The 14706-nt window shown below is 39.3% G+C and overlaps 1 protein-coding gene and 1 long non-coding RNA gene across 2 annotated transcripts in view; one reads left to right on the forward strand and one right to left on the reverse strand.

Annotated features, from left to right (window-relative positions):
- Cldn16 (claudin 16) overlaps positions 1-8293 on the forward strand; it is a 25506-nt gene extending 17213 nt beyond the window's left edge. Inside the window, 3 exon segments of the mRNA XM_008839699.1 lie at positions 2178-2342; positions 7112-7303; positions 8160-8293. Coding sequence (XP_008837921.1) covers positions 2178-2342; positions 7112-7303; positions 8160-8293 — 491 coding nt within the window.
- A 5984-nt stretch (positions 8294-14277) lies between these two features.
- The window catches only part of LOC115071468, a 5206-nt gene continuing 4777 nt past the window's right edge, over positions 14278-14706 (reverse strand). Inside the window, exon 2 of the long non-coding RNA XR_003850556.1 lies at positions 14278-14656. This is a non-coding gene — a long non-coding RNA (uncharacterized LOC115071468). The remainder of the gene's footprint in view (positions 14657-14706) is intronic.

The raw sequence follows: 14706 nt of genomic DNA on the forward strand, positions 1-14706 counted from the left end.
ATTTTTATTTTCTGCTATTTTCATAGGATCTAGTTAGACAATTCTTCTCATTTCCCTATACACCTAGGATGTTTGGCCTCATAGAAATATTTGTCTTGTGGGGCTTCTCTTGACAAATTGATTTTAATAACACAGAATGTCTCTTTACTCTGGGAAGCGAAAACAACCCCAAAGCGAGAAATTCTTATATATCTAGTACGAGCAATCAGCTTGTAGGACTGCACTCTTAGAACAAGGCAGACCACGGGGTCACTTGACTACCCCATGGGTACAAATCCTGGAGTTCCACAGAGACCCTACCGTGTGGGAAAGAGCGTGGAAGAATCTCCGTAGGAAGGAGAATCCAGGACCCAAGTAGATACGGACGAAATCAGACCATCCTAGCCTAATGGCACTAAAGGCCCTAAGAGATCCAAAAAGGAAATGAGAAAATTTCAAAGGCGCTCCAAAGTTTTCATTGGCCTGGGAGGCCCGCTTACCTATCCCAAGGATAATTATGTTAAAAAGTAGAAAACAGTCATTATGGTTGAAAAGGTTTAATCTTTCTTCAGTGTTGAGAAAATTCATCCTTAGATTTGGAACATTTGAATGTTTAAAAATAGTGACAGCTTGGGAAATAAAAATTCAATTCTGAGGACAGCTGTGTATTAATATGTATTGCTGCTTGTCTCAGTGTCTTTTCCTGTTGCTGTGATAAAGTACTCTGACAAAAGCAACTTAAGGGAGAAAGAGTTTATTTTGACACACCGTTCAGGGTACAGTCCCCTGTGTCAGGGAAGTCAAGGCAGCAAGAGCTTGAAGCAGCTGGTCACATCGGATCCATCCATGGTCAGGAAGCAGAGAGGGATGAAGGACTGTGTTCAGTTCACTGTCTCAATTAACCTGATCAACACAGTACTGTAGAGGCATACCTAGAGGCTAAATCAATTCCTCACAGATTTGCCTGGAGGTGTCTCCTAGGAGACACCAGATCCTGTCAAGTTAACAAGTAATACTAACCACCACAATGATGTATAGAGTATATTCGCCTGCTGATAAGATAGAAGGGGATTTTATGCATTTATTTTTCTTCTGCAGATACCTCATAAAGACATTTTATTTTAAATAGGGAAAATTGGTTATATTCCATAAGCAATGTGCTAATAAATAAGACTGAATTTTACCTCCTCGTTGTAAAAAAAAAAATGTAACAGCAAGGAGGCCCTACATCACTATGAAAATAAAAGATAATTGCTATGTTATGAAAGGAGCGTATTGAATCTTATCTATCAGTCAGCTAACATAGCAATAGTCCAATTTCATGTAATTTACCTCTATTTATAATATAATTTTCTTTCCAGTGCTTGTGCTCAAACCCAGGGCCTTCTACATTCTAGTAAAGTATTCTACCACTGAGTATTCCCAAACCTCGTTATGTTGAACTCAGCATAACTATCACCCAGGATCTAAGAGACTGCAAATTGCAGTGGCTTCAACCGCAGAAGATGACAGACACTCTTCACTCTGCTTTCCTGAAGTCTCTCCTGGGCCTCCCCTGTGCATTCTTGTCAGAATAGCTTAAAACATGCTGACTTGGCAACACAGGGTCAGAGAGTTAATGTGGAGCATTGGCCAAGAAGGGTGGCAATCTGCAGAGCAGAAAGAGAACGTGATTAGGCTTTCAGAGTCAATCTTTTGTTTTAAAAGCAGAAACAAATTCTCTTTCCAAAGTTCTATCCCCACAGCCTGAATCAGCAAGAGGAGTCATATATAGTATTGTATTGTACGTTCCTATTGGATTCTTGCCAATTCCTTTTAATTTTTCAACAAAACTCAAAATTATAGTGTCTATTTACTTATTTATTTAATCAATATTTGTTGAATAACTTGCTATCAATATTTAGTCATAAATGATATCCATTTTAAAATGGCAGGAAACAAAAAAAGTATTTATTTGGCCCCACTGTTTACCAGGATACTTTCTTCTGAATGTCACAACACCAAATAATGGTCAGTAATTTCATAAGAGTTTTGACCTTTATGAAAAATTAAAGGTACTCATATTGAATTCATGTAAATATAAATTTTGACTTCTGTGAGTGAGCTTGCATTACAGCATATAGCTGTGTTCTGTGATGTGCCTGAATGAGTTTACATGTTTCCTCTTCTGACTCTGCTGTGACCCCATGCTCTTCCAGTGAAGCTGGTGGTAACTCGAGCACTGATGATTACAGCTGACGTTCTAGCTGCCTTTGGATTTATCACTCTGCTCCTTGGTCTTGACTGCGTGAAATTCCTTCCTGATGAGCCGTACATTAAAGTCCGCATCTGCTTTGTTGCTGGAACCACATTACTCATAGCAGGTACTGATGGGGAGTAGTGGCAATGACTGGGATGCTCAGCTGAGGACAGGAGTTGGAGGAGAGGATGCTGTCCTCACAGCTCCTGCTAGCCTCTCCTGGGTTTGCTTCTCTGTGCTGCGGAACGGCAAGCACAGTTACTAGCACTTGCTTCATCTAGTGATTAGATTACTAGTCTTTTGTTTATGTCACAGATTAAGGTACAATGAAGTTCTCAGAATGTTTCTTAAACATTTGGAAGGTTCTTATAGGGCTTAAAATTTCATTTTGTAATTACTTTTAGAGTTAAATCCTAAAAGAAGCTCTGTTTCCACCTTCTTAACCTATATATTTTACCAATCTCCTGTAGCAATGAACTAAATTGACCAAGTTCTGTATTAGATTTTTCTCACATTTGATAATAAGTATATCAATAAACATTGTGAACTTCAGAAGCAGATAGAAAAAAATGGAGTTCAAAAGACGAATAAATCAAGCATAACCAAAAAACAAGAAGTCAAATAGTATTTCTTTATGTGATAAATCTTAGTAAAAGAGCCAAAGTGACATTTTGTTTAGCACTGCCTCAGTTATAGACTCAGTCTTCTGGATCACAACATAGTATCTCTTTGGATTGTGGCACACACTAGGAGTGGCACACACTAGGAGGAGGAATACTGAGGAAGAAATTAAGCTACTAGAAGGTTCTAAACTGAAGGGCCTGCCACCCAGAAAGAAAACCCCATTTATTTTCATAGTATAAGCAAACAATTTAACAAGGAAACCTGAGAACTGGAGCAAAGAAGATGGAACAAGGAGTAGAAAAGGGACTTTGGAACTAAAGGCACTATATGAAAAAAGCACGTGTGCACCCTTGAACTACTCAGTAAGAAGCCAATTTTTCTTTCTTTCCATAGTGACATGAACATATATCTTTGACTGTAGACTTTTCCTTCCTCAAGACTATTCTGGTTGCATATCTGCAGAGGCTGATGACAACATTGGCAGAAGGTGAAAAATACATATTCTATTTCTACTTCTGTGACTTTATTATACAGATCTACTTGTAGACATGCACAGAGGCCCAAAATTCTAGAGGAAAACCTAAGTGTTTCTCACTAGGCACAGATACATTTTACAAAACATCAGTACAACAGAATACTGTGTACTTCATAAAAACAGAAAATACACTTTTACATATAGACATGGAAGGATCTCTAAGATATACCATCAAATAAATAGAGCAAGGGACAAAATTATGGATTTACCATAATGACATGTGTACTTTGCATTTGTAGATGTTCAGACTCATGGAAAGACACACAAGAATGTGTTCACGGTGGGTATTCAGCTGAGACAGATTTCTGCTGGAGTGAGCGTGTGAGAAACGTTTGCTTTCTCCTCCCTTGTTTTTTAGTTAGTTTTCTAAAGCAATGTAAATACATTTCATAGAAATATTTTGGTTTAAATGCAAATAAAAGTAGAGATGACACAGAGGGCTTCAAGACATCACTAAAAAGTTGTATAAACAATACAAGGGCAGGAACCTTGTTCGTATACCCAGTATATACAACAACATCTTGTACAAGGCCTAAAGTGATCCCTAAATTTCTCCTTTGTCTCTCTCACAGAATTCATCATTGGAGGTATTTGGTCCTTTACCAAAGGCTCAAGGGAGTCTTGGATGATTTTTCTAGCATGGTATATAGTCTCTGTCTCCATCTCTTTGCTTACACTGTGCCACCCTCCAGGGAAAGACTCTCCCCTCATTTCCCTTCTTCACTCCTTTAAAATTGTTCTCATTCCTCACTCCAATCTGAAACTCCAATTTCTAATGAAGTTTTTCTTCGGGCTTCTGGGGAAACGTTCTCCTTCACTGGTAGTCTCAAGGTAGCCCTACCCCTATGTATGGCAGTAAAGTGATTCTCACAGTTCTCCATCCTGTCCGACTCAAGCACAGAGAAAGCTGTGTGGCCATGGCCTGTTCCATGTTTAAAACTAGCATGTGAACCTGAACTCCTTGGTTCTTTCCTTTGGTTTCTTTCCAGATGCCCCCCCTGAGCTTCCTCGAGTTGCCAAGTTCACCTGTCTGCAAGTCAGTCTACATCCCTCTTCCCACTGAATGCATCCCTGATAACTTAGGTTCAGGGAAAACATACTTTCCTGGTTCTTACCACAGTTAATTGCTAAGAAGTGTACTGGAAATTATCTATCTATCTATCTATCTATCTATCTATCTATCTATCTATCTATCTATCTTCTAGCTATCTATCATCTATCATCTATCTATCCTCTGTCATCTATCATCTATCTATCATCTATCAATCTCTATAATCTATCTATCTATCTATCTATCTATCATCTATCTATCTATACTCTATCTAATATCAGCACCTATATTTCATTTCTGAACCTACAAAACTAATTGAGGCTGAAGGAATAATATCTATCCTGAATTTCTACTGAGAAAATTCAGAGTGGGTGGAATAAGTTCTTAGCAAAGGGCCCACACTTCACATACTAAAAATGAGATATCTTGGACTTTCTTTTATACAAAAGCATTACTTTCCTGATATTCCTCAGGTTGTACTGAAAAGCTCCAGGAATTTAGCATTTTTCCTCATTTAAGATATTCTATCTATATCTTGTCTAATGAAAGCACAGAAATTTTTAATATAACAATGAGTTTATAACCAAGAAAATTGTACAGATTAGTTTCAGGAAAAAATTTAAGACATCATTAAATGCTCTATTTTCTATAAAATGATTAAAAATACATTGAAATCACTGAAGAAAAATCCTGTATCTATTAGCCTGTAGAAATGATCAAATTAAGAGGCCAGAGATAACTGAAGCTTTGAAAGAGTTATGCAGAATTACTATGTCATACACAAGCATTTTTTAAAAGAATGCAGTCTTTCCTGAAGTTGGAAAAAAAGGTACTTCAAATTAGTTTGTAGGTGCAACAGTATTGTAGGAAAGGAGTGGTATCTTATACCCTGTTTTCTAAAGGTTTCTTTTTAAATGCCTTGAATAATTAGAAAATAAAACCAAATAGTTTTTTTAAATCCTTATCACAGACTTCCAGGGTGAGGAGGGAAGTTGTGTTTTATTGGTGGGCAGACATTTTTTCAAAACACCCTTTAATAATGTTTTGGTTCCCAACTGGCCATCTTTCTTTCTTAGAGATAAGCCTTGATATACAATTTATGATTTAAAATAATGGAATCTCAGTGGTATCATTTCAACTAGTCAGTTGTTAGAGAGGCTAATCTATGGGTGATTAACTTAAATGTAAAGGGTATGATATTTCTATGCCCATTCTGGTGGGGTTTAAAAATGGAACATAAGAATGGATTAGACAATAACTTTTTACTTGTTATTTGTTTCTCCAACACAACAAATTGAATCATGTTAGACACAGTTTGCATGAGTGCTGACTATGTACATGTATTAGTTACTTTTCTGTTGCTGTGATAGAAACACTATTACCAAGGGAACTTATAAAAGGAAGAGTTTATTTAGCTTAAGGTTCCAAAGGGGCAAGAGTCCATCATGGTGGGGAGGCATGGTGGCAGAGGTGACTGGAGTAGGAGCAGAAGCTAAGCACTCACATCTTCAAGCAGGACAGGAAGCCAAGAGAGTGACTGGAGAGCTGGCAAGTCTTAAGAACTCTGTAAGCCCACCCTCCGTGATGTGCTTCCTTCCAGCATGGCCTCCCAAAACAGCACTACCAACTAGGGGCAAAATGTCCAAATGCCTGGAGCCTATGGGGGACATTCTCATTCAAACACCACAGTATCTGTCGTTGTTTCAGTCATGGGTCTTGGAAGTATGGCTTACACTTGCAATTGAAAAATAGTGTGAAATGAACAAATATGCTGTGTTACTGTGTTTGATTTCTTTTATTTCATATTAATTTTTAAAAGTATTTTTCTTTATGAAACAATCTTGAGCTATATAAGACATTTTGGTGAAGACAGGCCACACATATGATCTTATGGGGGCCTCATAAGATCATAATGGAGCTAAGAATTCCTATTACCTAGTGAAGCAGTAGCTGCCACAACACTGGCGCAAAAGGCAGTATGTGTTTGTAGCAATGCTGGCGTAGATTAGCCTCCTGGGACCAATCATATTCAAGCACACAGTTGGTAATGCTTTAGTAATTGTAATATACAATGTGTTACTAGTTTGTATGTTTAATATAACATACTTTTATCATTATTTTAGAGTGTATTTCTTCTACGTTCAGAAGAACCTTACTGTAAAGCAGCAGACCATGTTGCAGAAGCAGGGTTTGTCACTTATGCCACCAAATGTCTTCACTGCACTAGTTCCTCTTTTACTGACCAAAATTTCAGATTATTTTGTTCATAAAGAACTATGGTGTGTGTGTGTGTGTGTGTGTGTGTGTGTGTGTGTGTGTAGTTCAGGGATACAGCGTACCTTCACACAAATTTCTTTGAATATCTCTGTTAAATGATACATGGCCACACAGAACTAACCTTGGAAAGACAGGAAAATTAAAGAAAGCCATAGTGATCATTTTAGACTTACTTAAACAGATGTTATTTCATTTTAGTATTTCCTTTTGTGAATAAACTGAAATAAAATTTGGGAGATACACAAGACAGGAATTGTAAGGCAGTGATAAAGGAACTGTTCAAGATTTTATTTGCCCATGAATCACAGTATAAATGATGCCATGCATTTTGAACAGTAGACAAGTCCTCATATATTTAAATTTGGAAAATAGCTCATATTATCATAGCGCCCTCCATTTCTTTCAGGGGCCCCAGGAATCATCGGTTCTGTGTGGTATGCTGTTGATGTTTATGTGGAGCGTTCTTCCTTGATTATCCACAACATATTTCTTGGGATCCAGTATAAATTTGGTTGGTCCTGCTGGCTTGGGATGGCTGGTTCTCTGTGTTGCTTTTTGGCGGGATCTTTCCTCACCTGCTGCTTGTGCCTCTTTAAAGGTGAGTACAAAAATAGAACAACACCCCCTGCCCCCTGGCCTTCATTATTATCCTTCCCAGACCAAAGGAAACTCATCTCACAAGATCAAACGTTGCTCATTTTTATTTCATCCTAAGACTCTTAAAAATTCCACGCATGCCTTTAATCCCAGCACTTGGTAGGCAGAGGCAGGTGAATCTCTTTGAATTCAAGGCCAGCCTAGACTACATAGTGAGTTCCAGGACAGCTGGGGCTACAGGGAGACCCTGTCTCAAAAAAAGACACCCCTCAAAAATTCCAAGTATTCAAAGATAACTGAATTACAATACTCTGAGTTTATTGCCCAGTAGTAGGTATTAGTTAGAAAAGAAAATATACAGTCACACATCTGTGTATATTTAGACATATAATAATATTTTATATACGATGGTCATTTTTATGCTTCTAACTGCACTTAACCAACAAAGTTTGTTTAGCATTAAATGGAGGAGTCCACTGAGGGCCAACCAAATATTTGTTGGCAAAGAACTTGTATATTATATTGGTTTCCTAAAAGTCTACTTTAAAAACTAAAAACAATCCTTTCTTCGTAAGACAAAAAAAAAGGAAATAACTAAGCTACATTTTTAGTGTAAAATTTAACTTTCAGACAGAAAATTCCAGATTTTCACCTTGGAGTTTTGTTAAGATTCCTAGATAATTTCTATTGAGACTGTTCAACTGTGTGTGTGTGTGTGTGTGTGTGTGTGTGTGTGTGTGTCCCCATGAATTCTTGTCTGCTTTGGGGAAGAACACATAAAATGGCACTTTTTCTTTTTCCAAAGGTAACAGATTCATATTGACTTTCATTTCTCTGCATTTATCTCTTCCAAACAGATGTTGGGCCTGAGAGGAGCTATCTTTATGCTGTGAGGAAGCCCTATTCAATGGCAAGCATTTCCAGGGCTAAGTCTTACATGGCCCCTCGGACAGAGACTGCCAAGATGTATGCTGTAGACACCAGGGTATAAAATATGCCAAAGAGCAATCCCAGTTTCCGTGTTGTTTCAATAATCAGTCCATATGCTTAAATTAACTAAACAATAGTTCCATCTTGGAATAGATACTTCCACTTCGATTTCAACTAAATCACTAGCTCAACAAAATGTTTGATTCTGCCACCACTTCCCCATGATTCTCTCTATTCTCCCCCACAGTTTCCCTGCCTTTTGAGATAAAAGTGGATAGAATGTAGAAACCTCTGTTTCTGGTGTCTATATTGCTTTTCAAGATGATGACATGGTAAAATGACACTTCAAAACATGAAGCAATCTTTAAAGTGATTGGAGGTTCTGATTTTGAAAGGACAGAGTCTCTAATTTCTCTACCTCACTTTTAAGTCACATGTTATATTCTCATGGTGTTACTTAATAACTTTTGTAAGGTTATTGTTCCAAATTTAATCTTGTTTATCAAAGTCTAGCATTACTCAAATATCATTAAAATGGAAGCAGAAAATGCCACCCTCATGTACCAGTCTGTAGTGGCAGTTAAAGTTGAGAAATTCCTCTTTAACATTCTAAATGTCAAAGGCAAATGCTAAATTAATGCCGGAGCCAATGGTGACTTCTTCCTCACTAACATAAAAGATCAGAATATAATTTTAACAGCATCGCAACTCTGCCTATATGTTGCCAAATTATTATTAAATTGTTGTGACCATGTTGTCAGTCCTAGGTAATGTTGGGTCAATTTTCTCGGCCAATTAAGGAATTCAAGACAGGAAAAAAAATATCTCAGACCATCAGACAGCAAGAAGCAAATAAACTTTTATTGAAAGATAAGAGCACATCCACACATGCTCACATAGAGATATAAAACTCTCCATGAGTGGAGAGGGGAATTTGGAAACTGAGCATTCAATACCCCAGCCAGGACCTGGGTTTTAAGTGTTTTAGTGTTTTCTCCTCCCCTAATTTTGGACGGGTCAGCTGAAACAAAGAAGAAAGGCTGATAGGTTTATGGTTTCAAATGAAGAAGTGTCTTACCTGAACTGGTTTGGACTAGTTAGCTGGAAGGGGAACCCTGCTGATTTGAGGGGGAGCCCCCAGGATTTTTGTCTCAAGTCAAAATGAAGTTGGAAGTGTGCCATGCGTATTAATCCTTAGTGACCCAGTTTGCTTACCAGGGATTTTAGCCCCTTTACCCCTTTATTATTGTACGGTAACTCACCCAGGCAGTTTTTTCAAATATGGATTGAACATACGAATATATTTGTTGAATGTACCACATTAGAATTCAACAGTTCAGAGTCCCACCAACCCCAAATCCTTGGAACCCAGGTGTGGAATATCCAATGTGTGACAAAATATAGAAAATGTGTTGATTCTAATATACAAAAGTTCAAAACTACTGGAAAAAAGTTAAATAATAAAAAAAGTTTACAGAAGCAAGTGTTTGGTGTTAATGAGAAGCTATGAATAATTGCAGTGCAATTGTCTTTGAAATTTTGAAATCATAAAGCTCTAATAAAATCCAGAACATTGTTTAATCTCTTTTCCTCATTACTTATAATCATGGATATTAATACACTTGTATTACCCTGAAAGAACATTAGATGAACTAGAAGTTTGCTCTTAGAAAAAAATAAAAAGGGAGCTGTGAATTTCTGGAGAATTAAGAATATATAAAAAGAAGAGTGTTCTTAAAAAAAAAAAAAAAAAGGGGTGTGGAAATTTCGGGGAAACCCCCCCCCCCCCCCCGCCAAGTGCTTCTAATTTAGAAAGCTAACAGCAGGGTGAAAATGTGATGCTGGCATCTTCCTGTGTCATTATGTCACAAGATGTCATGGAATGTCTTCTAATATTATGTTCTGGAGGAATTACAACCTATTCTTACTGTTAAGAACAACTGGATGGTTGCCAGGTATGGTGTCACATGCATTTCTTTGATCTCAGCACTTGGGAGGTAGAAGCAAGGGATCTCTGTGAGTTGTAGACCAGCCTGGTCTAAATAGGGAGCTTCAGACCAGAGGGATATAGAGTGAGATTCTGTTTATTAGTTACTTTTCTGTTGCTATGAAAAAAATACCACAACTAAGGCAACTTATAGCAAAAAGAGTTTATTTAGCTTATGGTTCCAAAGGGGCAACAGTCCATCATGGTTGCCACACTTCTTAAAACCTCCCCCTAACTGAGGGCAAAAATGTTCAAATACTTGGAGCCTGTGGAGGACATTCTTATTCAAACTACCACACCCTATCTCAAAAACAAAACAATACACAACAGAAAGATACATTGTTTACATGTATGAAATTGTCAAGGAATAAATAAAAGATATTCTTTAAAAAAAAAAAAAAGAACAATCGGCTGTTATTTCATGAATTATTAGTGGTGTGACTGACATTTTAAAACTTGTGAATTGTGTGGAGTAGTCATGTAGACATTTTTCCCATGCGTTTCAAAACATTTTTGTACGTTCATTCTCAAATATTTTAGTATGTTTGTGGGGGGTGGGGGGCAGTGCATGCATGTGTGTATCTGTGTCCAGGTTTTTGTTCCAATGCATTTGTGTTCAGAAACCAGAGGAAGATACCAGTTGCAACAGTTTTAATTTTCAACTCCACACAATTTAGAATCACCTGAGAAAAAGAGTTTCAGTGAAGGATTGTCTAGACCAGGATCACTTGTGGGTATGTCTATGGGGGATTATCTTGATTATGATAATTGAGGTGGGAAGATCCACCCACTGCAGGTGACATTATTCCTAGGCAGGCATACCTGAATTTAAAAGAAGGGAGAAGGCAGGCAAACTGAACACAAGTGTCCCCATTAATTAATTCTAATTAATGTGTAATGTGACTAGCTGCCTCAAGTTTCTGCTGCCTTAATTTCCCCCATGATACTGGACTGCAAACTGGAATTTTGAGCTAAATAAACCCTTTAATAAACCCCTTAAGTTATCTTTGTCAAGAGTATTTTATCACAACAAAAGGATACAAAAGTAAGACATCAGGTGTTCTCTTCTATTGCTCTTTGCCATATTGCTTTGAGATAGGGTCTCTCACTAAACCTGGATGGAGCTTACTCTTTTTGTAGGCTGGTAGCCAGCAAGCCCCAGGAATCCTCCTGCCCCTACACCCTTCCCTGCTCCTGCTGTGCTGGAGTTACAGGCCTGTGAAACCACTCCAGGCTTTTTACCCTGGTGCTGGGAATCCAACTCAGGTTCCCATGCTGGTTTATTAAGTGCACTTAGTCATTGAAACATCGCTCCAGGTTTTTAAAAAAATTTTATTTATTCTTTAGTTCTGCCACAGTATCTTGCATATTCTATATATTTTAATGTTTCTTCTGAGGAAACTACAAGAAAATTATATAGTTCATTAGATCATAAATACTTGTTAAATTTGAAGATTTCCTGTGCATGAGAATATTTCAGACACTGGTAATAGTCGATATACATGACTATTTTCAATTAAAATGTTTCATATGGCCTGAAGGAATATCAACATTTGGGATTTTCAAAATTATATGAGACCACTGCTTCCTGATCCTTTGCATCCAGACCAACCCAGTTCCTTCTTGTGGTCCCAGGAGCCCTCTGGGCTTGGCCCCGCCTCACCTCCTTCTGCTTCGTGGGACTGCATGGCCAGCCAGCCTCTTTCCTGGGCACCTGGGCTGACCTCTCAGCCCTGGGCTACCACTGCTTCCTGATCCCTTGCATCCAGAAGGACCCACTTCTCCAGGTCCCAGGGACCCCTTGGGGCTTGGCCTTGCCCTCACCTCCCTCTGCTTCCCTAGGCCTGCAGGACACATGGGCCTCTCTCCACAAGCCTCTCTCTGGAGTAAGTCCATCATGCCCTCTGCACCTTGACTCCCCCAGCCTCATTCACCTTCCCATCTCCACTGCCCATCTCTCCTCCTAGCCTGGGTCCTGTCCCATTCCTTGTCTTGGTGCCTGAGACACCAGGGGAACCACCATTGCTTCATGATCCTTTGCATCCACACCAACCAAGTTCTTCAGTGTAGTCCCCAGTAGCCCTTGGGGCCTCTTCCTGCCCCCATCTCCATTTGGGTCTCTGGGTGGCATGGCCACCAGCTGCCTGAGACCAGCACCTTTCCTGGGCCCTGCTCCCAGGCCAGTCCAACTCCCAAATTCCTGAGGCCAAAATCTTTCCTGGAGGGATCCAGACCTTAGGAGAAAGCCTGAGGGCATCTGATCCTCATCTGATTTGGGCTTGTGTAGGAACTCCTGAAGACAAAAGCAATCTGGCCACTCCAATATAAAATCAAAAGAGAGAACTGGAAGCTTAGAGGAACAAGCTTTTCATGCCCAAAAAGTAAACCACAAAGGCACATAAAGTTTACAAAAAGAAGACCTAAATTTGAAGGCTTGAGTCTCACAATCACATGTCAAAATCACAGAGAGAAAATAATAATATGAAAAACCAAAATAACATATCCCCACCAAATACCAGTAATCCTCTAGAGGAGCACAATGAGACCCCCTAGAGACAATGCAGGACATGGAACTCAAAAGAACAATGATGAATATGATAAAAGAATTCAGTGAATTTAAGTTTAAAGAACACACAAACAAAGAAATCAAAGAACTGAAGGAAAACAGGGATAAACTTCTGAATGAATTCAGAAAAAAGCTAGAAATAGCAAAAACTACTCAGGCTGAAATGAAGAAGGAAGTAAAACACTCAGTCAATTAGAAACAACAGGAGAAAGCCTCACCAACAGGGTGAATGAAATGGAAAACAATATCAGGACTGGAAGATAAAGCAGACCACCTAGAACACTCAAGCAAAGATTATGAAACATTTAAGAAAGCACAAGAATGGAATATGCATGAATTGTGTGACACCATAAAAAGACCAAACTTATGAATCATAGGCATATAGGAAGGAGAAGAATCCCAAGATAATGGCATGGAACAGATCCTCAACAGAATCATAGAAGAAAATTTCCCAAAATTAAAGAAAGACATGCTGATACAAATACAAGAAGCATATAGAAATCCAAACAGATAGGACCAGAAAAGGAACTGTCCACAACACATCAGATAAAAATACTAAACGTAAAAATCAAAGAGACAATAGTGAAAGCTGCAAAAGAGAAACAACAAGTCACATATAAAGGAAAACCCATTAGGATTACAGAAACTTTTCAGTGCAAACAATGAAAGCCAGAAGAACCTGGACCAAAATATTCCCAGTTTTAAATGACCACATATTGCCATGCCTGCACAGCACGAAGCTGATCTCTGAGCTGAGGACGTCAGGATTGAAGAGACAATCACATTTTTAGTGTAGCAGAAGAAGCCTTTATTTCTCAGCCCCAGGTTGCTTTTATACCCTAGCCCAGAAGGCAGCTGACCCAACGGGGGTTGGGGAGCCGTTGCATGACCGCAGGGTCAGTGCCAGGTCATGGTGTCCTCAGGACCTGATACCAGAAAATGAGCTGGTAAACAATTCTGAGACTGAGGAATCACAAGGCCCAAAAGGTCACTGCAGGGGAGGTGCAGATGGAGGCCAGGACAGCATGTCCCAACATCTCACCCCTTTTCCTTTATATAACGGAAGATCCCCCTGTCTTAGGTCGTCCTGGAGGGGTCATCCCTTACCTGTCATTGAGAGGCCTCATCCCTGTCTTAGGTGGGCGCCCTCTCTGTGGAAGTTGCCCATCTACAGAGGCATCTTCAGCATTTGTATAGCATTTGCAGCCAGACCTGAGGTACATCTGGATTACCAGATGACAAGCTTAACAGGACTTGTTGAGTGCCCATCTGTTGAGACCGCGTAGATCTCATCTGTCGGCAAAGGACCCAGAGCCCAACGACTATGGCACTAAACCCAAGAATGGTCAGCAACAATGACCCCGCACACCGCTGAGCCCAGCCTCCCAGCTGGTCCATGGCATTCCACCAACCTTCAGCTGATGTAGGGGGCACCCTAGTATCATTAATTCTTATAATTTGATGAGCTAGATGAGACGTAAAATTAAGAAAGTTTACATTCCAGGGACCTCTCATATAGGCATTTAACTATTTTACAATTTCTGAGGCATTAACAACATGACCAGGTGTTACACAAACAGAATGATAAAAATGAGAACAGGACACTTGTTGCATCATCCATAAGGCGTCAACCTGCTCCTGCAGAAGCGCTGTTGTAGTGACACAATCTCCCCACATCAAAGCGTCTGGAAGATCAAAGTTAGTGGTTGAAGGCCAACAGCGAGGGGCTGGCTCCATACCGTTTGTTCACTCAGGGCAGGATTCATCAAGATGATTGCTGCTGGCACCTGTAGAATCAGCATTGGCCTCATCAAGGTTGGCCTCCACTGGACGAACATATCTTTCAGGAACCCAAATGGGTTTACGCTCCCCTGGAGGATAAACACAAACAGCCCCTCTCACCCTGGCTAATAAGGGTGTC

The sequence above is a fragment of the Nannospalax galili genome, unplaced genomic scaffold, assembly GCF_000622305.1.
Source record: "Nannospalax galili isolate Female #2095 unplaced genomic scaffold, S.galili_v1.0 scaffold559, whole genome shotgun sequence".
Taxonomy (NCBI): Eukaryota; Metazoa; Chordata; class Mammalia; order Rodentia; family Spalacidae; genus Nannospalax; species Nannospalax galili.